This window comes from Oncorhynchus masou, unplaced genomic scaffold (genome assembly GCF_036934945.1).
Source record: "Oncorhynchus masou masou isolate Uvic2021 unplaced genomic scaffold, UVic_Omas_1.1 unplaced_scaffold_1765, whole genome shotgun sequence".
Taxonomy (NCBI): Eukaryota; Metazoa; Chordata; class Actinopteri; order Salmoniformes; family Salmonidae; genus Oncorhynchus; species Oncorhynchus masou.
This window is the reverse complement of record NW_027007824.1, coordinates 32835-58892: the sequence shown is the minus strand read 5'-3', so window position 1 is coordinate 58892 and position 26058 is coordinate 32835. Positions and strand designations below refer to the sequence as shown.

Genomic DNA, 26058 nt, shown 5'->3' with positions numbered 1-26058 from the left:
GAGATGAGGTGATTACACCCGGGGCCGGAGATGAGGTGATTACACCCGGGGCCGGAGATGAGGTGATTACACCCGGGGCCGGAGATGAGGTGAATACACCCAGGGCCGGAGATGAGGTGATTACACCCGGGCCGGAGATGAGGTGATTACACCCAGGGCCGGAGATGGGTGATTACACCCAGGGCCGGAGATGAGGTGATTACACCCAGGGCCGGAGATGAGGTGAATACACCCAGGGCCGGAGATGAGGTGAATACACCCAGGGCCGGAGATGAGGTGATTACACCCAGGGCCGGAGATGAGGTGAATACACCCAGGGCCGGAGATGAGGTGATTACACGGGCCGGAGATGAGGTGATTACACCCAGGGCCGGAGATGAGGTGATTACACCCAGGGCCGGAGATGAGGTGATTACACCCAGGGCCGGAGATGAGGTGATTACACCCAGGGCCGGAGATGAGGTGATTACACCCAGGGCCGGAGATGAGGTGATTACACCCAGGGCCGGAGATGAGGTGATTACACCCAGGGCCGGAGATGAGGTGATTACACCCAGGGCCGGAGATGAGGTGATTACACCCAGGGCCGGAGATGAGGTGATTACACCCAGGGCCGGAGATGAGGTGATTACACCCAGGGCCGGAGATGAGGTGATTACACGCAGGGCCGGAGATGAGGTGATTTAGGTCCAGGGCCGGAGATGAGGTGATTACACCCAGGGCCGGAGATGAGGTGAATACACCCAGGGCCGGAGATGAGGTGATTACACCCAGGGCCGGAGATGAGGTGATTTAGGTCCAGGGCTGGAGAGGGATAATAAAGAGCAAAATAATGACTTCCCTCAGGGATAGGTAGGCCATTGTTATCATTATATTAGTTTATTAGTCGCATGCACAGGGTCGCAGAATGTAATTACAGGGTACAGTGAAATTGTTAGGCTCCAAACAGTGCAGGAAGTTTTTGTCATGATGCTCCTATATTGCCCGCGTCAGAGTGATGGAAATGGGGAGAAAAGGCCGTGGCTCGGGTGGTTGCGGTCCTTAATGATTTTCTCTGTGGATAAATGGGCAGTTGTAATCACTTAGATGAAATGGTTTTAATCCAGGGATAGGTAGGCCATTGTAATGATTTTAATCCAGGGATAGGTAGGCCATTGTAATGATTTTAATCCAGGGATAGGTAGGCCATTGTAATGATTTTAATCCAGGGATAGGTTGGCCATTGTAATGATTTTAATCCAGGGATAGGTAGGCCATTGTAATGATGTTAATCCAGGGATAGGTAGGCCATTGTAATGATTTTAATCCAGGGATAGGTAGGCCATTGTAATGATGTTAATCCAGGGATAGGTAGGCCATTGTAATGATTTTAATCCAGGGATAGGTTGGCCATTGTAATCATTTAGATGTAATGATTTTCATCCTGCCAGGAGTTCAAAGTGGGTAACAAGATGCGGCAGGCTGTCAAGGATCTGACAGTGAACATGTTCGAGGGCCAGATCACAGTTCTGCTGGGGCACAACGGAGCCGGGAAGACCACCACACTCTCCATGCTGACAGGTGGGACACACACACACACACACACAGCCATACACATTGCTACTTTTCCCTTGTACAATCTACAGACCGAATTGAAAACAGTGATGACGCTAACAGAACCGCAAGCATAGACAGGCCAGTGTGCCTCCACTCTAAAACCAATCTCACAATAGGCTTTGTATTGTAAAACTCACTCCTTATGTTTCTCTATGTATCCTCCAGGTCTGTTTCAGTAGCAGGGCCTACATTAACAGCTATGTTTTTCTGTGTATCCTCCAGGTCTGTTTCAGTAGCAGGGCCTACATTAACAGCTATGTTTCTCTGTGTATCCTCCAGGTCTGTTTCAGTAGCAGGGCCTACATTAACAGCTATGTTTCTCTGTGTATCCTCCAGGTCTGTTTCAGTAACAGGGCCTACATTAACAGCTATGTTTCTCTGTGTATCCTCCAGGTCTGTTTCAGTAACAGGGCCTACATTAACAGCTATGTTTCTCTGTGTATCCTCCAGGTCTGTTTCAGTAACAGGGCCTACAATAACAGCTATGTTTCTCTGTGTATCCTCCAGGTCTGTTTCAGTAGCAGGGCCTACATTAACGGCTATGTTTCTCTGTGTATCCTCCAGGTCTGTTTCCTCCCAGTAGTGGCAGGGCCTACATTAACGGTTTCTCTGTGACATCTGTCAGGACATGGCTCTGATTCGCTGTTTCACAGCCTGGGCCTGTGTCCGCAGCACGACGTGCTCTTTGACAACCTCACTGTCCGGGAGCACCTGCTATTCTACACACAGGTAAGACATGCAAACACGCAGGCAGGCAGGCACCGAGACAGGCAGGCAGGCACCGAGACAGGCAGGCAGGCACCGAGACAGGCAGGCAGGCAGGCACCGAGACAGGCAGGCAGGCACCGAGACAGGCAGGCAGGCAGGCAGTCACCGAGACAGGCAGGCACCGAGACAGGCAGGCAGGCAGGCACAGAGACAGGCAGGCAGGCAGGCAGGCACCGAGACAGGCAGGCAGGCAGGCAGGCACCGAGACAGGCAGGCAGGCAGGCACCGAGACAGGCAGGCAGGCAGGCAGGCACCGAGACAGGCAGGCAGGCAGGCAGGCACCGAGGCAGGCAGGCACCCAGGCAGGCAGGCAGGCACCGAGGCAGGCACGCAGGCACCGAGGCAGGCACCGAGGCAGGGAGGCAGGCACCGAGGCAGGGAGGCACCGAGGCAGGCACCGAGGCAGGGAGGCACCGAGGCAGGGAGGCAGGCAGACAGGCAGGCACCGAGTCAGGGAGGCAGGCACCGAGTCAGGGAGGCAGGCAGGCAGGCACCGAGTCAGGGAAGCAGGCAGGGAGGCAGGCACCGAGGCAGGCAGGGAGGCAGGCACCGAGTCAGGGAGGCAGGCAGGGAGGCAGGCACCGAGTCAGGGAGGCAGGCAGGCACCGAGTCAGGAGGCAGGGAGGCAGGCAGGCACCGAGTCAGGGAGGCAGGCAGGCAGGCAGGCACCGAGTCAGGGAGGCAGGCAGGCAGGCAGGCACCGAGTCAGGGAGGCAGGCAGGCAGGCAGGCACCGAGTCAGGGAGGCAGGCAGGCAGGCAGGCACCGAGTCAGGGGAGGCAGGCAGGCAGGCAGGCACCGAGTCAGGGAGGCAGGCAGGCACCGAGTCAGGGAGGCAGGCAGGCAGTCAGGGAGGCAGGCAGGCAGGCAGGCACCGAGTCAGGGAGGCAGGCAGTCAGGGAGGCAGGCAGGCAGGCAGGCACCGAGGCAGGCAGGCAGGCAGGCACCGAGTCAGGGAGGCAGGCAGGCACCGAGTCAGGCAGGCAGGCACGCAGACACCGAGTCAGACGGGCACAGAGACAGACAGGCATGCAGGTACAGAGACAGGCACGCAGGCACCATTCCCCTCTACTTTCCTTACATTCCGTCCTCTTATCGTTCCTTTTAAGTTTACTTTCTCAATTTCACTCTAACTTTTCCTCACATTCCATACTTCCCTTCTTCCCACTTATGTCTCTCACGCTCGCTCTCCCTTGCGTTCTGTCATGCTTTCGCTCTCTATTGCACTCTCCAGCTGTGGTATGTATTCCTTATGCCTCTCATCTCCAGTTGAAGGGTTATTCCTTATGTCTCTCTCTCTCCTCCAGTTGAAGGGTTATTCCTTATGTCTCTTTCTCTCTCTGTCTTGTCTCCAGTTGAAGGGGTATTCCTTATGTCGCTGTCTCGTCTCCAGTTGAAGGGTTATTCCTCTCTCTGTCTCGTCTCCAGCTGAAGGGTTACTCCTCTCTCTGTCTCGTCTCCAGCTGAAGGGTTATTCCTCTCTCTCTCTCTCTCGTCTCCAGTTGAAGGGTTATTCCTCTCTCTGTCTCGTCTCCAGCTGAAGGGTTATTCCTCTCTCTGTCTCGTCTCCAGCTGAAGGGGTATTCCTCTCTCTGTCTCGTCTCCAGTTGAAGGGGTATTCCTCTCTCTGTCTCGTCTCCAGCTGAAGGGTTATTCCTCTCTCTGTCTCGTCTCCAGTTGAAGGGTTATTCCTCTCTCTGTCTCGTCTCCAGTTGAAGGGTTACTCCTCTCTCTGTCTCGTCTCCAGTTGAAGGGTTACTCCTCTCTCTGTCTCATCTCCAGCTGAAGGGTTACTCCTCTCTCTGTCTCGTCTCCAGCTGAAGGGTTACTCCTCTCTCTGTCTCATCTCCAGCTGAAGGGTTATTCCTCTCTCTGTCTCATCTCCAGCTGAAGGGTTACTCCTCTCTCTGTCTCGTCTCCAGTTGAAGGGTTACTCCTCTCTCTGTCTCGTCTCCAGTTGAAGGGGTATTCCTCTCTCTGTCTCGTCTCCAGTTGAAGGGGTATTCCTCTCTCTGTCTCGTCTCCAGTTGAAGGGTTATTCCTCTCTCTGTCTCGTCTCCAGTTGAAGGGGTATTCCTCTCTCTGTCTCGTCTCCAGTTGAAGGGGTATTCCTCTCTCTGTCTCGTCTCCAGCTGAAGGGTTATTCCTCTCTCTGTCTCGTCTCCAGCTGAAGGGTTATTCCTCTCTCTGTCTCGTCTCCAGCTGAAGGGTTATTCCTCTCTCTGTCTCGTCTCCAGCTGAAGGGTTATTCCTCTCTCTCTCTCTCTCTCTCGTCTCCAGTTGAAGGGTTATTCCTCTCTCTGTCTCGTCTCCAGCTGAAGGGTTATTCCTCTCTCTGTCTCGTCTCCAGCTGAAGGGTTATTCCTCTCTCTGTCTCGTCTCCAGCTGAAGGGTTACTCCTCTCTCTGTCTTGTTTCCAGTTGAAGGGTTACTCCTCTCTGTCTCGTCTCCAGCTGAAGGGTTATTCCTCTCTCTGTCTCGTCTCCAGCTGAAGGGTTACTCCTCTCTCTGTCTCGTCTCCAGCTGAAGGGTTACTCCTCTCTCTGTCTTGTCTCCAGCTGAAGGGTTATTCCTCTCTCTGTCTCGTCTCCAGTTGAAGGGTTATTCCTCTCTCTGTCTCGTCTCCAGCTGAAGGGTTACTCCTCTCTCTGTCTCGTCTCCAGCTGAAGGGTTATTCCTTATGTCTCTGTCTCGTCTCCAGCTGAAGGGGTATTCCTCTCTCTGTCTCGTCTCCAGTTGAAGGGGTATTCCTCTCTCTGTCTCGTCTCCAGCTGAAGGGTTATTCCTCTCTCTGTCTCGTCTCCAGCTGAAGGGGTATTCCTCTCTCTGTCTCGTCTCCAGCTGAAGGGTTATTCCTCTCTCTGTCTCGTCTCCAGCTGAAGGGTTATTCCTCTCTCTGTCTCGTCTCCAGCTGAAGGGTTACTCCTCTCTCTGTCTCGTCTCCAGCTGAAGGGGTATTCCTCTCTCTGTCTCTCCAGTCTCCAGCTGAAGGGGTATTCCTCTCTCTGTCTCGTCTCCAGCTGAAGGGGGTATTCCTCTCTCTGTCTCGTCTCCAGCTGAAGGGGTATTCCTCCTCTCTGTCTCGTCTCCAGCTGAAGGGGTATTCCTCTCTCTGTCTCGTCTCCAGCTGAAGGGTTATTCCTCTCTGTCTCGTCTCCAGCTGAAGGGTTATTCCTCTCTCTGTCTCGTCTCCAGCTGAAGGGGTATTCCTCTCTCTCTCTCGTCTCCAGCTGAAGGGTTATTCCTCTCTCTGTCTTGTCTCCAGCTGAAGGGGTTATTCCTCTCTCTGTCTCGTCTCCAGCTGAAGGGTTATTCCTCTCTCTGTCTCGTCTCCAGTTGAAGGGGTATTCCTCTCTCTGTCTCGTCTCCAGTTGAAGGGTTATTCCTCTCTCTCTCTCTTGTCTCCAGTTGAAGGGTTACTCCTCTCTCTGTCTTGTCTCCAGTTGAAGGGTTATTCCTCTCTCTGTCTCGTCTCCAGCTGAAGGGTATTCCTCTCTCTGTCTCGTCTCCAGCTGAAGGGGTATTCCTCTCTCTGTCTCTCCAGCTGAAGGGGTATTCCTCTCTCTGTCTCGTCTCCAGCTGAAGGGGTATTCCTCTCTCTGTCTCGTCTCCAGCTGAAGGGTTACTCCTCTCTCTGTCTCGTCTCCAGCTGAAGGAGTATTCCTCTCTCTGTCTCACCTCAGCTGAAGGGTTATTCCTCTCTCTGTCTCGTCTCCAGTTGAAGGGGTATTCCTCTCTGTCTCGTCTCCAGCTGAAGGGTTACTCCTCTCTGTCTCGCCTCCAGCTGAAGGGGTATTCCTCTCTCTGTCTCGTCTCCAGCTGAAGGGGTTATTCCTCTCTGTCTCGTCTCCAGCTGAAGGGGTATTCCTCTCTCTGTCTCGTCTCCAGCTGAAGGGTTACTCCTCTCTCTGTCTCGTCTCCAGCTGAAGGGGTATTCCTCTCTCTGTCTCGTCTCCAGCTGAAGGGGTATTCCTCTGTCTCGTCTCCAGCTGAAGGGGTATTCCTCTCTCTCTCTCGTCTCCAGTTGAAGGGGTATCCCCAGGAGAAGATTCCAGCTGAGGTGGACCGGATCATCAGGATTCTGAACCTGGAGGACAAGCGACATTCCCACTCCAAGACCCTGTCAGGTGGGATGAAGAGGAAACTATCCATTGGCATCGGCCTCATCGGAGACTCCAAGGTCAGTATTGTATTGTGTCCCAAATGCCACTCATTTCCCTATTCAGTGCACTGCTTTTGACCTGAAGGTATGGTCTTGTCACTCAATTCAAAATGGCTTTATTAACCCCAGAGGGTTAGTTAGCGTGGCATTGTCAAAGTACAGGCATAACATAATTGCACAAATAAATACATATCCCTTTGACCTTTTCCACATGTTGTTGTGTTACAGCCTGCATTTAAAATGGATTACGTTGAGATTGTTGTCACTGGCCTAAACACAATACCTCATAATGTCAAAGTGGAATTATGTTGTTTTTTTATGTACGAAAATATAATGCTGAAATGTCTCGAGTCCATAAGTATTCAACCCGTTTGTTATGACAAGCCTAAATAAGTTTACTCCTAAACATTTGCTTAACAAGTCACATAATAAGTTGCATGGACTCACTCTGTGTGCAATAATAGTGTTTAACATGATTTTTGAATGACTATCTCATCTCTGTACCCCCCACATACAATATGTAAGGCCCCTCCGTCTAGAACCAATTTGACAGCCCTTGAAGAATGTAGAAAATAATAAATGGGCAAATATTGCACAATCCATAGAGACTGACCCAGCCTACTCACAGCTGTAATCCATGCCAAAAGTGCTTCTACAAAGTATTGACTCGAGGGTGTGAATACTTAGGTAAATTAGACTTTTATTTATTTCATTTTCAAAAATTCCTAAAAACATGTTTTTACTTCGTCATTATTGGGTATTGTGTGTAGATGGGTGAGAAAAACAATCTATGAAATCCATTTTGAATTTGGGCTGTAACACAACAAAATGTGGTATGAATAGTTGATGCACTGTATGTGCAACACACAAGGCTATTTCAACACATCTTACCCCTCTGGCTCTTTCTCTGTCCCTTCACTTCCATCCCTCAATCTTCCCTTTCCTCCACCCCCCTCCCTGTCTCTATCTTTGTCCTTCCATCCCTCCATCTCACCACTCCTCCCCTCCAGGTGGTGATGTTGGATGAGCCCACGTCGGGCATGGACCCGTCGGCGAGGCGGGCCACCTGGGACCTGCTCCAGGGCGAGAAGCGCGGGCGCACCATCCTGCTGACTACGCACTTCATGGACGAGGCCGACCTGCTGGGGGACCGTATAGTCATCATGGCTGGGGGAGAGCTGCAGTGCTGCGGCTCTCCACTGTTTCTCAAGAACAAATACGGTGAGAGGAGGGAGGGAGAAAGAGAAGAATGGGGAGAGAGGGTAAAGGGTGTGGGAGAGGGGAGAGAGGAGGGAGAAAGAGAAAATGGGTAGAGGGGGTAAAGGGTGTGGGAGAGGGGAGAGAGGGAGGGAGAAAGAGAAAAATGGGTAGAGGGGGTAAAGGGTGTAGGAGAGGGAGAGGGAGGGAGGGAGAAAGAGAAGAATGGGTAGAGGGGGTAAAGGGTGTAGGAGAGGGGAGAGGGAGGGAGGGAGAAAGAGAAGAATGGGTAGAGGGGGTAAAGGGTGTGGGAGAGGGAGAGGGAGGGAGGGAGAAAGAGAAGAATGGGTAGAGAGGGTAAAGGGTGTGGGAGAGGGAAGAGAGGAGGGAGGGAGAAAGAAGAATGGGTAGAGAGGGTAAAGGGTGTAGGAGAGAGGAGGGAGGGAGAAAGAAGAATGAGTAGAGAGGGTAAAGGGTGTGGGAGAGGGGAGAGGGAGGGAGGGAGAAAGAGAAGAATGGGTAGAGAGGGTAAAGGGTGTGGGAGAGGGAAGAATGGGTAGAGGGGGTAAAGGGTGTGGGAGAGAGGAGGGAGGGAGAAAGAGAAGAATGGGTAGAGAGGGTAAAGGGTGTGGGAGAGGGGAGAGAGGAGGGAGGGAGAAAGAGAAGAATGGGTAGAGGGGGTAAAGGGTGTGGGAGAGGGGAGAGAGGAGGGAGGGAGAAAGAGAAGAATGGGTAGAGGGGGTAAAGGGTGTAGGAGAGGGAGGGAGGGAGAAAGAGAAGAATGGGTAGAGGGGGTAAAGGGTGTAGGAGAGGGGAGAGGGAGGGAGGGAGAAAGAGAAGAATGGGTAGAGGGGGTAAAGGGTGTGGGAGAGGGGAGAGAGGAGGGAGGGAGAAAGAAGAATGGGTAGAGAGGGTAAAGGGTGTGGGAGAGGGAAGAGGAGGGAGGGAGAAAGAGAAGAATGGGTAGAGAGGGTAAAGGGTGTGGGAGAGGGAAGAGAGGAGGGAGGGAGAAAGAGAAGAATGGGTAGAGAGGGTAAAGGGTGTGGGAGAGAGAAGAATGGGTAGAGGGGGTAAAGGGTGTGGGAGAGAGGAGGGAGGGAGAAAGAGAAGAATGGGGAGAGGGGGTAAAGGGTGTGGGAGAGGGGAGAGAGGAGGGAGGGAGAAAGAGAAGAATGGGTAGAGGGGGTAAAGGGTGTAGGAGAGGGGAGAGGGAGGGAGGGAGAAAGAGAAGAATGGGTAGAGGGGGTAAAGGGTGTAGGAGAGAGGGAGAGGGAGGGAGGGAGAAAAGAAGAATGGGTAGAGGGGTGTAGGAGAGGGGAGAGGGAGGGAGGGAGAAAGAGAAGAATGGGTAGAGGGGGTAAAGGGTGTGGGAGAGGGGAGAGAGGAGGGAGGGAGAAAGAAGAATGGGTAAAGGGTGTGGGAGAGGGAAGAGAGGAGGGAGGGAGAAAGAAGAATGGGTAGAGAGGGCACCCTGGTAAAGGGTGTAGGAGAGAGGAGGGAGGGAGAAAGAAGAATGGGTAGAGAGGGTAAAGGGTGTGGGAGAGGGGAGAGGGAGAAAGAGAAGAATGGGTAGAGGGGGTAAAGGGTGTGGGAGAGGGGAGAGAGGAGGGAGGGAGGGAGAAAGAAGAATGGGTAGAGAGGGTAAAGGGTGTGGGAGAGGGAAGAGAGGAGGGAGGGAGAAAGAAGAATGGGTAGAGAGGGTAAAGGGTGTAGGAGAGAGGAGGGAGGGAGAAAGAAGAATGGGTAGAGAGGGTAAAGGGTGTGGGAGAGGGGAGAGGAGGGAGGGAGAAAGAGAAGAATGGGTAGAGAGGGTAAAGGGTGTGGGAGAGGAGAGAGAGGAGGGAGGGAGAAAGAGAAGAATGGGTAGAGAGGGTAAAGGGTGTAGGAGAGGGAAGAGAGGAGGGAGGGAGATAAAGAAGAATGGGTAGAGAGGGTAAAGGGTGTAGGAGAGGGAAGAGAGGAGGGATAATAAAATGAACAGGTGTGATGGAGAGGTTGTGGAAACAGAGAAGAGAAGAGGTGGAATGTAGTGGTGAAATGAAAAGGGTTGGATAGAAGGGGTGAAGTGGGAGTGAAGAATACAAGACAGAACATAGTGTGAATAACTAGTCATGGTAGAATGTCATGAGGTGATGGTAGAGGGATTCAGAGATGTAACTTCACCTTCCTTCTCCTGCGTCTCAGGTGCTGGCTACCACATGGTGATCGTGAAGGATGCGCTGTGCAACGTGTCTGAGATCACACGGCTGGTCCACATGTGTGTTCCCAATGCCACGCTGGAGAGCAGTGCTGGGGCTGAGCTCTCATACATTCTGCCCAAAGAGAGCACCAACCGGTAAGACAAAATCAATACCCAATCTCACACAGGCCATCAGTGCCGATGGCCACAGCTCAGTGTTTAGTGTGACACACACATACTATTTTTGTCAGTCTATTTTGATGAGCCCAAGTTGGGTCCAATCTGAGGGTGTTGCTGCTTGCTACAGAATGATTACAGACACCTATACTTTTAGAGGTAAGGGTGATGTTTCAAGTAGATATATAGCTTATGTCCCAAATGGCACCCTATTCCTTATTTGGATGTACTACTTTGACCACTTTTGACCTGGTGAAAAGTAGTGCAGTAAAATGGGAATAGGGTGGTATTTTGGTCCCTGCCCTAGTTGTTGGTTTTATCTGGAGGGAGTATTGACTGACTGTTGAGGTTGTTTACGGCCTGTGATGTCACCGTAGATCCCCATGACAGAAGACTGTTTTAGACCCGGGTCTGACTGATCTCTGATGGATCAATGTTCTTCCCTCTCCAGGTTTGAGCTGCTGTTTGCAGAGCTGGAGATGAACAGAGAGGAGCTGGGGTGGCATCGCATCAGCTATGGAGCCTCTGTCACCACCATGGAGGAGGTCTTCCTCAGGTATGGGATTACACACTCACCACAGCTCCCAGGGAGAGTACCAGCTAGGTCTGGACCTCTCACCACAGCACCCAAGGAGAGTACCAGCTAGGTCTGGACCTCTCATCATAGCTCCCAGGGAGAGTACCAGCTAGGTCTGGACCTCTCACCACAGCACCCAGGGAGAGTACCAGCTAGGTCTGGTCTCACCACAGCACCCAGGGAGAGTACCAGCTTAGGTCTGGACCTCACCACAGCACCCAGGGAGAGTACCAGCTGGGAAAGAACCTTTCACCACAGCACCCAGGGAGAGTACCAGCTAGGTCTGGACCTCTAACCACAGCTCCCAGGGAGAGTACCAGCTAGGTCTTGACCTCTCACCACAGCTCCCAGGGAGAGTACCAGCTAGGTCTGGACCTCTCACCACAGCTCCCAGGGAGAGTACCAGCTAGGTCTGGACCTCTCACCACAGCTCCCAGGGAGAGTACCAGCTAGGTCTGAAGTTGTAATACATTTTAACACTTGTCATGAGTATGTATGTACCTGCAGGCTTTTAAGTGTACGCACATATATATATATATATATATATATACGCACACCTACCTGTGGCGGTCGATGCCGTTTAAGATAGAGCATGATTTGTTTCATGCGCATGGCCTTAATTCTATTACAGCATATTGGATAACTGTCTTTCATATTCCATTCAACCAGCTCAGTGTAACATCGATAGGCTTAGGCTACTACATGATACTCACATGTTCCCTATACCCATCATGAGGTTGCTACAACCTAGCCTGTGAATGGAAGTTTACAACGTCAGTGCACACAGGTCGAGAGAAACAGTGACAGACAGTGACAGACAGTGACACATGCAATACCGCCTTGCACAGTCTTGCCTGCGTCTAGCTGATCTAGGGTGTAATCATTAGTCTAACAGTGGCAAGTGAGAGTTTCTATTGGACAAATTCAGGAATGTTTATCCCTGTTTCGTTCCGTGTGCTTCCGTTTTAAGAAATGTTTTTCAACAGAATCCGTGGAATGAATTCACCCGTGATCACTCATGAACATTTGTTTCATAGCAGCCTTGTTAAATTCCTTCTCACATCTATGCTCTCTCCTCCTCTCACCTTTTTCCCTTTGCTTGTGGACTTCTTCAATGCACAACACATTAGATGTATGTGACCAGGCGAAGAAACCTTTCCAAGCCAAACCATATCATAACCACTAAAGCCTACATTGTTGTCACCATATTAGCTAAAGTAACGTCCTAGTCAACATGGCTAATAGAAATAACAGGTTACTAAACCCGCTACAATCATGCAGTAACGTTAAGTCAGTAAACAGTTTAGCAGTTACACCGTGTGCAGTCATTAGTAAAATCAAAAGTAAAAGCAGTGTTGTGTTGGATAGTCATAGCTAGCTAGCTAACATGGCATCCATCTGTTTGAGCAGGGGGTTTGAGTAGGCTAAACTAGCTAGCTGCATTTGCTAGCTAAGTAAGTGAAACTGAAAGTTAAAAAAAAATTCAATCTTTCTCTTGCTTCTCTTTCATTTTGGAAGAAATTAATTTGTTAACTGTTCACCTATTGTCTTTATCTTTCTTTGAGTCAACTACTCACCACATTTGGTGCACTGCAGTGCTAGCTAGCTGTAGCTGATGCTTTCAGTACTAAATTCATTCTCTGTTCCTTTGGTTTTGTGGACAACATGTCAGTTCTTGCTGCCAGAGCTCTGATAGATTGGAGGACGTCCCCCGGAAGTTGTCATAATTACTATATAAGTCTATGGAAGTGGGTGAGAACCATGAGCCTCCTAGGATTTATATTGAAGTCAATGTACCCAGAAGAGGACGGAAGCTAGCTTTCCTCCGGCTATGCCATGGTGCTACCCTACAGAGTGTTGTTGAGGCTATTGTAGACCTTCACTGCAAAAAAGTGTGTGTTTTAATCAATGATTTGGTGACGTGAATATATTTTGTATAGTTTTATCTAAAAAAGATAACTTTTTATACATTTCTATTTTTCTGAGGAGGACGGTCCTCCCCTTCCTCCTCTGAAGAGCCTCCACTGACACACACACACACACACACACACACACACACACACACACTTATTCCAGTTCTCATCTTCCGCTCAATTACTCTGCATCACCAACCAGCCAGCTGCTTTCAGCTTACATCTGAGCAATTATTTCTGCCTGCGTTTAAAGCCTCTTTGTGTGTGTGTGTTTTTAAGCATATTTTAACATGAGTGTGTGTTTTGGGGGGGAGGGGGGGTGAGCATACATACATGCATGTCTTTGTGTTACTGTCTGGTAGGATAGTTTGTTTGCTTGCACGTGTTCTTGTGGGCACGTGTTTTTTCAGTAGAACACAGCTGTGAAGGCTCTAAACAGGATATAACAATTACCTCCAGAATATCTCATTTCAGGCGTCATTATTTGTACATCACTATGTGGGTCTGTCAGGGAGTGTCTCCATCCCCGTATACAAAAGCCACATTAGTCCTTAATTTTCAACTCCACTAAAAGCCACCATCTTAACACGTGTTCAGTCTGTACAAACCCTGGCTGTTACATGCAGCCTCTTTCCATTACCAATTTCATTCAGCTGTATTCCCACCCAGCTCTCTGAAGGGGTGGACCATCTACATTAGTCCTGTCATTTCAGTTTCAGTTCAAATATACTGAAAGCCACCTAATTTAACACCTGTTCAGACTGTTCCTACCTCGGCCAAGTCATTTCTGCTTCTCTTCATCTTACTACATATGCAGTCTCTTGGTCATTATCAATTTCATACAGCTACAGCAGATGCCCGAGTCCATTTTCACACCCTGGATAGGGGTCTCGAAGATCACTTATAGAACTGTTAGATGAAGCTCTTTGAGGGGAGTGCTGTCTGTGCCAGGCGTTGTGGGAGTGGGGTTTGGCTGGATGAAATGATCATTCATTTGTAATGGACAGAAATGGCGTTCTGGCTATTGTGGTTGTCCAAGCTCCTGTCCATCCCCTCAGAGTGAGAAGACGAGAGAGTTAGCAGGACTGGAATGACATAAAATGCTCACCGTCACCATCACCAGTAGCACAAACACACTCCCACTTATTAAGTCCTCTCCGATGAGCTCCTTTGTTTGGTGTACAATAGACCCCGGGGTGTGTTCCTGAGTTCTGTGAAGAGATTTCAGCATCAACATCCATCTGATTCACACACAGTGCTCTCTCCATAAGCCACTTCCGGAACATAAAGATTAATCCAATTATAAATGAATGTGTTCCATGTCTATAAATACATTTGTACAGTCTAAAACGGTCAGGATGTCATACAGTACAAAGAAAGGTTCCTACGTTCCTCCGGACCACCTGACATGATTAGGGAAAAATGGTTCTCGAACTAAAGTTTCCTGGTCAGGACACATGGTCTGGAAAAACTCAGCATAGTTAATTGAATTTACAGATGAATTGAATTGTCATAATCTAATACTAGGTATTTAACTACTGTAAATTGTATATTTCCTTATGTTGTCCTGATAAAGCTCCGTTCAGTAGGGAAGCTCAGTTAAATTGTTATAAGTAAGTTCATCCCTGTCTACTGACAGACTAGAGAAGTCCACTAAGTTGTATTGGTCCCTGTGTACTGTCAGACTAGAGAAGTCCACTAAGTTGTATTGGTCCCTGTCTACTGTCAGACTAGAGAAGTCCACTAAGTTGTATTGGTCCCTGTCTACTGTCAGACTAGAGAAGTCCACTAAGTTGTATTGGTCCCTGTCTACTGTCAGACTAGAGAAGTCCACTAAGTTGTATTGGTCCCTGTCTACTGTCAGACTAGAGAAGTCCACTAAGTTGTATTGGTCCCTGTCTACTGTCAGACTAGAGAAGTCCACTAAGTTGTATTGGTCCCTGTCTACTGTCAGACTAGAGAAGTCCACTAAGTTGTATTGGTCCCTGTCTACTGTCAGACTAGAGAAGTCCACTAAGTTGTATTGGTCCCTGTCTACTGTCAGACTAGAAAGGTCCACTTATGTGAGTCCTCAGAGTGGTGAAGTTGTTGGTCTCTAGCCTGGACATCCAGGTCCTGCTGTCTACTGTCAGACTAGAGAAGTCCACCTAATCCAGTTTGTTATTGCTACTGTCCATTCTAGTCCAGAGTGGGGAACTGTCAGACTCCAGAATAGGTACTAAGTGTACATTTTGTAAATGTTTTCTGTGGATTTCACTGCTATGTAATAAGCTGTAGTGTATTTCCAGAGTGGGGAACATGGTGGATTCTAGCCTGGACATCCAGGGTTTGGGTTAGATACACTGCTACTGTAATAAGCTGTACATTCTAGTGTATTTCCAGAGTGGGGAACATGGTGGATTCTAGCCTGGACATCCAGGGTTTGGGTTAGATACACTGCTACTGTACTAAGCTGTACATTCTAGTGTATTTCCAGAGTGGGGAAGCTGGTGGATTCTAGCCTGGACATCCAGGGTTTGGGTTAGATACACTGCTACTGTACTAAGCTGTACATTCTTGTGTATTTCCAGAGTGGGGAAGCTGGTGGATTCTAGCCTGGACATCCAGGCCATCCAGCTTCCCCCGCTGCAGTACCAACACGAGAGACGCTCCCACGACTGGACCATGGACGACACCAGCAGCTACAGCGGCATGACGGACGTCACCGACTTCACTGACAGCGGCACGCTCATCTCCGAGGACTGCTCCAACATCAAGCTCAACACCGGGGTGAGAGAGGAGAGTTTTTGTGTGTGAGTTCAGACAGGAAGTGAGCTAAATGTCAATATAGAAGGTTGCCTGTACACATCTTCTCTTTCTGTCATTAATATGGTTTATTAGTAGGAAGGTTTAGGAGCTTACAAAATATAGGAACATACTGTATTAAATCAGGGGTGATATGGTAATAATCTCTTGCTCTTCTCTCTCTCCTGTCTGTCTTCCCACCCTCCTCTCCAGGCCAGACTGTACATGCAGCAGTTCTATGCCATGTTCCTGAAGCGGGCGCTCTATAGCTGGAGGAACTGGAAGGTGATTGTGGCCCAGTTCCTGGTGCCCCTGGTGTTCACCGTGCTGGCCCTGGTGGTGGCAAAGACCTTCCCCGGGCGCCACGACTCACCGCAGCTGAGGCTGGCACTGGGCCGCTACGGCCCCACCACCGTGCCCGTGGCCCTGGAGCCCGGCAAGGGACCGCTGGCAATCGCCCTGGCACAGGTGTATTCTTCACAATTGGCAGCCCAGCAAGCCCAGGACGTCAATATTAGGGGTAAGCGTGACAGCATGTTGGAAGAGATCACAGGATCACAGTACCACATAATAACTAGTTATTTGAGATGAAAGGTGATTTGTAGATCAGTGATTCTGTGCAGTTGTCTGCAATGTAGTGAATCTCAAACACGCATGGTGGAAGCTGCTTTAGACCATAGAGATGCAGACATGGAAAAAGCTTGTCTTTACTGATCCACCCTATCCCCTGCTTCTTCTCCTCAGACTTCACGGAGTACGTGCTCACCAAGACCGAGGAGGAGGGCGGGGCATTCAACGAGCGCTGTGTGGTGGGTGCATCATTCAGCGGCGGCACGGGGGAGATCGCCGAGGTCACGGCCTACTTCAATAACCAGGGCTACCACACGGCCGCTACAGCCCTGATGATGGTGGACAACACCCTGTTCAAAATGCTGGCCGGGCCCAACGCATCGATTATGACGGGAAACATGCCCATGCCCCGCAACGTCTCAGAGAGCGCCCAGAGTCAGCTGACAGAGTGAGTGGGGAGTATGGCAGGGATGGAGGGGAAGGAGGGAGGGAGGGAGGGATGGATGGAAGTGGAGAGGGTGTTATGAAAAGAGGAGAGGGGATAGGAAAGGAAGGAGAATGGATGGAAAAAGAGGAGAGAAGGAGAAGAGGGTATGGACAGAACACAGGTGTTATCTTGAACACATTTGAGAAGAGGAGTGAATATTTAGTTGAGCCACTCTGACTCAGTTCATAACTTCCTTATTGTTGTCAGATAGAAGTTGACTTTTCCATCAACCACCTTGTTTTGGGTCCTTATTCTGGCCTATCCTTTAAACACCTGCGGTCAACACATCTGTTACAGCCACTAAACCCCAATTAAACCAGGGTACTTCCCAAATGGCAACCTATTCCTTACAGAGTGCACTACTTTTCACCAGGGTCCATAGGGCTCTGGTCAAAAGTAGTACACTATGTAGGGAATAGGGTGCCATTTGGGATGGATACACATCCAGTCAATGACCTCCCGGCCCTGCTGGATGGCTGGCGGGATCGATGGGGAAGCAACAGAGGCTGATAACAAGTTAGAGTCTGAGGGGGAGATATTGACCAACACCATTCATCAGGAGGTGTTTGTTTAGAGGTGAGAGGATGGAGAGGGAGTGGTTCGGTCAGGGAAGGTATATTGATGGGAGGAAGGATAGAGTGAAAGAAGGATGAGAGGATAGAGGTCTGGTGAAGATGTTCTCCTGGCTCTCAGGATATTTATTGTTTCATAATACTCCATCTCTTCCTCTCCCTCCTTTCCCCTCTGCCTGCCGACCTCACCACTCTACATAATCTGCCTCCCTCCTTTTCCCCTCTGCCTGCCGACCTCACCACTCTACATAATCTGCCTGCCTCCTTTCCCCTCTGCCTGCCGACCTCACCACTCTACATAATCTGCCTCCCTCCTTTCCCCTCTGCCTGCCGACCTCACCACTCTACATAATCTGCCTCCCTCCTTTTCCCCTCTGCCTGCCGACCTCACCACTCTACATAATCTGCCTCCCTCCTTTTCCCCTCTGCCTGCCGACCTCACCACTCTACATAATCTGCCTCCCTCCTTTTCCCCTCTGCCTGCCGACCTCACCACTCTACATAATCTGCCTCCCTCCTTTTCCCCTCTGCCTGCCGACCTCACCACTCTACATAATCTGCCTCCCTCCTTTTCCCCTCTGCCTGCCGACCTCACCACTCTACATAATCTGCCTCCCTCCTTTTCCCCTCTGCCTGCCGACCTCACCACTCTACATAATCTGCCTCCCTCCTTTTCCCCTCTGCCTGCCGACCTCACCACTCTACATAATCTGCCTCCCTCCTTTTCCCCTCTGCCTGCCGACCTCACCACTCTACATAATCTGCCTCCCTCCTTTTCCCCTCTGCCTGCCGACCTCACCACTCTACATAATCTGCCTCCCTCCTTTTCCCCTCTGCCTGCCGACCTCACCACTCTACATAATCTGCCTCCCTCCTTTTCCCCTCTGCCTGCCGACCTCACCACTCCATAATCTGCCTCCCTCCTTTTCCCCTCTGCCTGCCGACCTCACCACTCTTAATCTGCCTCCCTCCTTTTCCCCTCTGCCTGCCGACCTCACCACTCTACATAATCTGCCTCCCTCCTTTTCCCCTCTGCCTGCCGACCTCACCACTCTACATAATCTGCCTCCCTCCTTTTCCCCTCTGCCTGCCGACCTCACCACTCTACATAATCTGCCTCCCTCCTTTTCCCCTCTGCCTGCCGACCTCACCACTCTTCCCTCCTTTTCCCCTCTGCCTGCCGACCTCACCACTCTCTAATCTGCCTCCCTCCTTTTCCCCTCTGCCTGCCGACCTCACCGCTCTACATAATCTGCCTCCCTCCTTTTCCCCTCTGCCTGCCGACCTCACCGCTCTACATAATCTGCCTCCCTCCTTTTCCCCTCTGCCTGCCGACCTCACCGCTCTACATAATCTGCCTCCCTCCTTTTCCCCTCTGCCTCCGTCTCACCGCTCTACATAATCTGCCTCCCTCCTTTTCCCCTCTGCCTGCCGACCTCACCGCTCTAATCTGCCTCCCTCCTTTTCCCCTCTGCCTGCCGACCCTCACCGCTCTCTAATCTGCCTCCCTCCTTTTCCCCTCTGCCTGCCGACCTCACCGCTCTCATAATCTCCTCCCTCCTTTTCCCCTCTGCCTGCCGACCTCACCGCTCTACTAATCTCCTCCCTCCTCAATTAAAATCTGCTCCCTCCTTTTCCCCTCTGCATGGAAAGATTAAAGGCCTCCCTCCTTTTCCCCTCTGCCTGCCGACCTCATAATAAATGCCTCCCTCCCCCTCTGCCTGCCGACCTCACCGCTCTACTTGCCTCCTCCTCCCCTCTGCCTGCCGACACAGAGGTCACATAATCTGGCTCCCTCCTTTTCCCCTCTGCCTGCCGACCTCATCAATCTGCTGATTTTCCCCTCTGCATGGCATCCCTACATAATCTGCCTCCTCCTTTTCCCCTCTGCGCCGACCTCACCGCTCTCAATCTGCCTGCCTCCTTTTCCCCTCTGCCTGCCGACCTCACCGCTCTACATAATCTGCCTCCCTCCTTTTCCCCTCTGCCTGCCGACCTCACCGCTCTACATAATCTGCCTCCCTCCTTTTCCCCTCTGCCTGCCGACCTCACCGTCTACATAATCTGCCTCCCTCCTTTTCCCCTCAGGTCACCGCTCGTCTGCCTCTCCCCCTCTGCCTGCCGACCTCACCGTTCTAATCTGCCTCCCTGCTTTTCTGCCTGACCTGGTCACCGCTTACATAATCTGCCTCCTCCTTTTCCCCTCTGCCTGCCGACCTCACCGCTCTACATAATCTGCCTCCCTCCTTTTCCCATCTGCCTGCCGACCTCACCCCTACATAATCTGCCTCCCTCCTTTTCCCCTCTGCCTGCCGACCTCACCACTCTACATAATCTGCCTCCCTCCTTTTCAAATCTGCCTGCCGACCTCACCACTCTACATAATCTGCCTCCCTCCTTTTCCCCTCTGCCTGCCGACCTCACCGCTCTACATAATCTGCCTCCCTCCTTTTCCCCTCTGCCTGCCGACCTCACCGCTCTACATAATCTGCCTCCCTCCTTTTCCCCTCTGCCTGCCGACCTCACCACTCTACATAATCTGCCTCCCTCCTTTTCCCCTCTGCCTGCCGAACCACTCTACATAATCTGCCTCCCTTTCTTTTCCCCTCTGCCTACCTCACCACTCTACATAATCTGCCTCCCTCCTTTTCCCCTCTGCCTGCCGAATGGTCAAAAAGAATCTGCCTCCCTCCTTTTCCCCTCTGCCTGCCGACCTCACCGCTCTATAATCTGCCTGAAGCCTTTTCCCCTCTGCCTGGACCGTCTGTTAATCTGGTCCTTTTCCCCTCTGCCTGGGACCTCACCGCTCTAAATCTGCCTCCCTCCTTTTCCCCTCTGCCTGTGTTTCCCTCCCAACATAATCTGCCTCCCTCCTTTTCCCCTCTGCCTGCCGACCTCACCGTTCATAATCTGCCTCCTCCTTTTCCCCTCTGCCTGCCGGTCTTAATCTGCCTCCCTCCTTTTCCCCTCTGCCTGCCGACAGACATAATCTGCCTCCTCCTTTTCCCCTCTGCCTGTCACCGTTACATAATCTGCCTCCCTCCTTTTCCCCTCTGCTGCCGACCTCACCGCTCTACATAATCTGCCTCCCTCCTTTTCCCCTCTGCCTGCCGTCACCCCTCATAATCTGCCTCCCTCCTTTTCCCCTCTGCCTGCCCGACCTCACCGCTCTCCTGCCTCCCTCCTTTTCCCCTCTGCCTGCCGACCTCACCACTCTACATAATCTGCCTGCCTCCTTTTCCCCTCTTCTGCCGAACTCACCACTCACATAATCTGCCTCCCTCCTTTTCCCCTCTGCCTGCCTACCTCACCACTCTATGATCTGCCTCCCAGTTTTCTGTGACTCCTCCCAGCTCCATGCCCTTCTTTATTTTCCTACTACTCTTTTTTATTTGATTTTTTACCCTCCTCTCTTCCGTCCTCTATTCCGTCTCGCCGCCTCAAACTCAAACTGTCTCTCTCTTCTGTCTCTGATCTTTTCCGGATGGTCTCTCTCTTCCGTCCAGTCTCTAAGTCTCTCTAGTCTCTCTATCGGCTCTCTAGTCTCTATCGTCTCTCTCTAGTCTCTCTATCATCAGTCTTCTATCGTCCCAGTTTCTTCCGTCTCTCTCTTCCGTGCCGAAGTCTCTCTATTGTCTCCTCTCAGTCTCTCTATCGTCTCTCTCTTCCGTCTCTCTCTTCCGTCTCTCTATCTCAATTCAATTAAAATTGCTTTTTTTGCATGGAAAGATTAAATGGACTGTTTACATAATAAATAGTAACCCCCCCCCCTCTACACTTCCTTCCTCGACATGGAGGAGATTTGCCATTATCAACCTGATGTATGGCATGGCATCCCTTCCAGTACCTTCGCCTGCTCCTGGTCACAGAGCGTCTGCTAGTCCAAAACAGCAGGTCAGCGACGTCTACCTCTCCAACTTCTGGTTCTCTGCACTGCTCTGGGACCTGGTCAATTTCTGCCCTGCATGCTCATGAGTATACCATCTGGATGTATTAAAGGCCCAATGCAGCTGTTTTTTATTTTAATATCAAATCATTTCTGGGTAACAATTAAGTACCTTACTGGGATTGTTTTCAATGAAAATGGTCAAAAAGAAACAAAATAAGTTTCTTAGCAAGAGCAATTTCTGAAGCAAGAATTTTGCTAGGACTGTCTGTTAATGGTGTGAGTGGGGAGGGTAAAACTGAAAACTAGCTGCTATCCAAACAGTGTTTCACTCCCTCCCAACAGGTGGTCTTCCGGGCGTTTGGGGTCTTGGCCTTCGTCAGACAACCACCTGGTTGACGTGTTATTACTCCTGCTGCTATATGGCTGGGCCGTCATCCCCTCATGTACCTGCTCAGCTTCCTGTTCTCCACCGCTGCCACCGCCTCACCCGCTCACCATCTTCAACATCATCAGCGGCACCGCCTCCTTCCTCACCGTCCCATCATGACCATCCCAGGTGAGAGCCAGGGCCAGGATACTCATTTCCACCATCCTCCCAAACCAAACTGTGTTGATATTTTCAGGATGGTCCAGCAACTGTGGGGATGCGTAGCCAGTACAGCTTGGCCCAGTTTGCTTCTGAGGTGTGAAATTACATATGCCCTTCAGTGTACTGGAACACTGGACCTGTTGGCAGCTCAGACTACTACACACAGACTACATGGGGAATCATTAAGATTTGGCGATTTAGAGCCTGTTTCTCTGCTAGGAAAAATAACGACCCCCTACTGCACACAGGTGCACTTATTTGCTTCAGAACTGGGGATTAGGCTGGCAAAATATGCTGTGGAAATACATTTGATGAATTTCCCTTACCTTGATTCTCTCATCTCAATTCCTCTCCTCATTTCCCTCCTCTCCTCCTCCTGTTTCCCCTTCTCTCCTCCTTTCCCATCTCCTCCTGTTTCCCCCCTCTCCTCTCCTCCTTTCCCTCCTCTCCTCCTCCTGTTTCCCCTTCTCTCCTCTCCTTCCCATCCCCTCCTCCTGTTTCCCCTTCTCTCTTCTCCTCCTTTCCCTCTCCTCCTCCTCCTGTTTCCCCTTCTCTCCTCCCTCCTCCCACCCCCTCCTCCTGTTTCCCCCTTCTCTCCTCTCCTTCCCATCCCCTCCTCCTGTTTCCCCTTCTCTCCTCTCCTCCTTTCCCTCCTCTCCTTCTCCTGTTTCCCCTTCTCTCCTTCCCATCCCCTCCTCCTGTTTCCCCTTCTCTCCTCCTCCTCCTGTTTCCCCTATTCTCCCCCTCCCAGAGCTATGTCTACAGGACCTGTCTCGTAACCTGGACAAGGTGTTCCTGCTCTTCCCTAACTACTGCCTGGGCATGTCCTTCAGCCAGTTCTACCAGAACTACCAGTTCATCACCTTCTGCACCCCCAACCCCGTGACCACGGCCTTCTGCCGTGCCTTCAGTGAGTAGTGTACGGTGTTCTCCTACAGCAGGGAGACAGCAGCCGTAGCTGTATCACAGTGTCCATAGTTGAGTAGAAATAACTATTGTATTCGTAGCTGCTTTGGGAGGGGGTGGGGACCAAAAATGTAGAGGATTATTTTATGGGACAATATACAAATGTTATTGAGAAAGATAATTTGAAAAGAAAATGTTATTGCGTTAATAAATATATGTTGGTTCTCTTAATTTTGATAGATACACATGTAATGAGTAAAAGGTTGTTTGTTAATATATAACAGAAGGTTGATGTTAGATTTAGGGTGGGGTCGCCAGAATAAAAATAATAATGAAATGGGTATCCTGAAATGCTGGTGAAAAATAAAGGTCTCCGCTGAAGAAGTTTCAATACCACTGTGGTACATGATATGTAATGGTAGTAATATTGTGATGATGATCATAAATAATGTTGATGAGAATGATTCTGACTATGACGATGGTAAAGAGGATGATGAAGAGCCTGTCATGCTTTTTTCTAGTTAACCTTTCGTAGCACTGACTGGTCTTGTTGCTCCTCCCTCTTCCAGACATCACGTACCAGGAGAACTACTTCTCCATGTCGGAGCCGGGGGTGGGGCGTTTCCTGGTGGCCCTGTCCCTGCAGGGTGTAGTCTTCATCACCCTCCTCTTCATCATCGAGATGCAGTGTGTCAAAACCCTCCGCCGCTTCCTCACCCACCTCGCCAGCAGACGTAAACAGGTTAGAAGGGGAGGGGCCAGAGTTGACTATAGGGTGCTGCCTCATGCCCCGGGTGGGTGGAGTTTTCAGAAAATGTGCCCACCTGATGCCCTAAGTGAGATTAAACTAATGCCCCATTTGTTTATATAGGGCTGTAGTCAAGAGCAAATTATACTCCTCTTTTAAGAATTTCAGATTTCTGAAAAACTGGTAAAATGTTGGTGTGGTTGGGTACATGTCAAAATTCAACATTACTGTTCCCTGCTGTCATTTCTTACAGCTGTATTATGCCAATAGTATAAAAAGACCTCATTGATAATGACAGTCAGTATGTCTCCTAGTTGCCTCTGATGGGGGATGCGGCCCTACTGCCGGAGGACAGGGACGTAGCGGAGGAGAGGAAGAGGGTTCTGGATTGTCAGCCCATAGTAGAATCTATGGTGGGGAGCCCACTCATTCTGCAGGACCTCAGCAAGGTACAGTAATCTGTCTGTTAGTCTGGTCTCCCTCCCAGAGGCATCCAGTAGTGGTGAGGGCCTGCCTGCCTGCCTGCCTGCCTGCCTGCCTCTAGGCACACAGCAGTGATCTCCCTCCCTCCCTCTAGGCACACAACAGTGATCTCCCTCCCTCCCTCTAGGCACACAGCAGTGATCTCCCTCCCTCCCTCTAGGCACACAGCAGTGATCTCCCTCCCTCCCTCTAGGCACACAACAGTGATCTCCCTCCCTCCCTCTAGGCACACAACAGTGATCTCCCTCCCTCCCTCCCTCCCAGTGATCCCCTCCCTCCCTCCTCCCACCAGTGATCTCCCTCCCTCCCTCCCTCTAGGCACCAACAGTGATCTCCCTCCCTCCCTCCAGGCACACAGCAGTGATCTCCCCCTCCCTCCCTCTAGGCACCAACAGTGTGATCTCCTCCCTCCCTCTAGGCACACAACTGATCTCCTCCCTCCCTCTAGGCACCAACAGTGATCTCCCTCCCTCCCTCCCTCTAGGCACACAGCAGTGATCTCCCTCCCTCCCTCCCTCTAGGCACACAGCAGTGATCTCCCTCCCTCCCTCCCTCTAGGCACACAGCAGTGATCTCCCTCCCTCCCTCCCTCCCTCTAGGCACACAGCAGTGATCTCCCTCCCTCCAGTTCTACAGCAGTGCTCTCCCTCCCTCACTCCCTCCCTCCCTCCCTCCAGTCTCTAGGCACACAGCAGTGATCTCCCTCCCCCTCACTCCCTCCCTCCAGTTCTACAGCAGTGCTCTCCCTCCCTCCCTCACTCCCTCCCTCCAGTTCTACAGCAGTGATCTCCCTCCCTCCAGTTCTACAGCAGTGATCTCCCTCCCTCCCTCCAGGTATACAGCAGTGGAGAAACAGTACTGGCGGTAGACAGACTCTCTCTAGCAGTGGGGAAAGGAGAGTGTTTTGGCCTGCTGGGTTTCAATGGAGCAGGGAAGACTACCACCTTCAAGATGCTCACCGGGGACGAGACTGTCACCTCTGGCGATGCCTACATTGACGGCTACAGCATTCTGAGGGATGTCAAGAAGGTTGGAGAGAGAGAGGAAAACATTTTCACTGTTTTTTTGTTTTTTTTAAATAAACTTTTTTTTTTATGTCATACACAGGATAGGTGCAGTGAAATGTGTTGTTTGACAGGGTCGTCCATAGTAGTACGGCATCCCTGGAGCAAATTAAGGTTAACTACCTTGCTCAAGGGCACATCGGCAAATTTTTCACCTGGTCGGCTCGGGTATACTCAAACCTCTAAGCTACCTGCTGCCCTTACTTAAAAGTTAATTAGGGCACACCGTAGCAAAGCATTTTGCAACAGAAAACAAAAACTAGCATTTCTTATTGAATGCGTACAGATAGGACCTTCTTAATTAGGGACTGTTTTCTTACGCTTTGTGCCTCCTGAACACCAACCAGTTCTAATATTCTATGAAACAAAATCACCTTGCATGACACCACCCTCTCTCCCGTGTGTCGTAGGTACAGCAGCGGATTGGCTATTGCCCGCAGTTCGACGCTGTCCTGGATCACATGACAGGAAGAGAAACGCTGAGCATGTATGCTAGGCTCCGGGGGATACCAGAGAAATACGTGTCAGGCTGCGTGGAGAACGTGCTACGGTCCTTACTACTGGAGCCCCATGCTGACAAACTGTGCCGCAGCTACAGGTAAGCATTCAGGGGGAGGGGCTGTGTGGATGTGTGGGGGTGGGGGTGGAGGACGTGCTACGGTCCTTACTACTGGAGCCCCATGCTGACAAACTGTGCCGCAGCTACAGGTAAGCATTCAGGGGGAGGGGCTGTGTGGATGTGTGGGGGTGGGGGTGGAGGACGTGCTACGGTCCTTATTACTGGAGCCCCATGCTGACAAACTGTGCCGCAGCTACAGGTAAGCATTCAGGGGAGGGGCTGTGTGGATGTGTGGGGGGGGGGGTGGAGGACGTGCTACGGTCCTTATTACTGGAGCCCCATGCTGACAAACTGTGCCGCAGCTACAGGTAAGCATTCAGGGGGAGGGGCTGTGTGGATGTGTGGGGGTGGGGGTGGAGGACGTGTGTATGTCCTTACTACTGGGCCCCATGCTGACAAACTGTGCCGCAGCTGGTAAGCATTCAGGGGGAGGGGTATGTGTGGGGTGGGGGACGTGTGGTCCTTATGTGGAGCCCCATGCTGGGGGACAGTGTGGATGTGTTGGTTTGGGGGTGGGGGACAGTGTGTAGGTGTTGGTTTGGGGGTGGGGGACAGTGTGTGTTGTGTTTGGGGTGGGGGACAGTGTGTGTATGTGTTGGGGGGGGGGTTTGTGTGTATGTGTTGGGGGGGGGTGGGGGACAGTGTGTGTATGTGTTGGGGTGGGGGTGGGGGACAGTGTGGATGTGTTGGTTTGGGGGTGGGGGACAGTGTGTAGGTGTTGGTTTTGGGGGTGGGGGACTGGTGTTGGTTTTGGGGTGGGGGACAGTGTGTTGGTGTTT

General features: G+C 51.2%; 1 protein-coding gene across 1 annotated transcript in view; it reads left to right on the top strand.

The window, feature by feature from the left end:
* The window catches only part of LOC135532198 (phospholipid-transporting ATPase ABCA3-like), an 86434-nt gene that overhangs the window by 46546 nt on the left and 13830 nt on the right, over positions 1–26058 (top strand). Inside the window, 17 exon segments of the mRNA XM_064959803.1 lie at positions 1431–1560; positions 2161–2207; positions 2210–2242; positions 2245–2325; positions 6388–6543; positions 7536–7746; positions 9907–10057; positions 10530–10634; positions 15139–15337; positions 15566–15872; positions 16097–16370; positions 21326–21426; positions 22211–22369; positions 22935–23107; positions 23428–23562; positions 24431–24625; positions 25071–25258. Coding sequence (XP_064815875.1) covers positions 1431–1560; positions 2161–2207; positions 2210–2242; positions 2245–2325; positions 6388–6543; positions 7536–7746; positions 9907–10057; positions 10530–10634; positions 15139–15337; positions 15566–15872; positions 16097–16370; positions 21326–21426; positions 22211–22369; positions 22935–23107; positions 23428–23562; positions 24431–24625; positions 25071–25258 — 2645 coding nt within the window.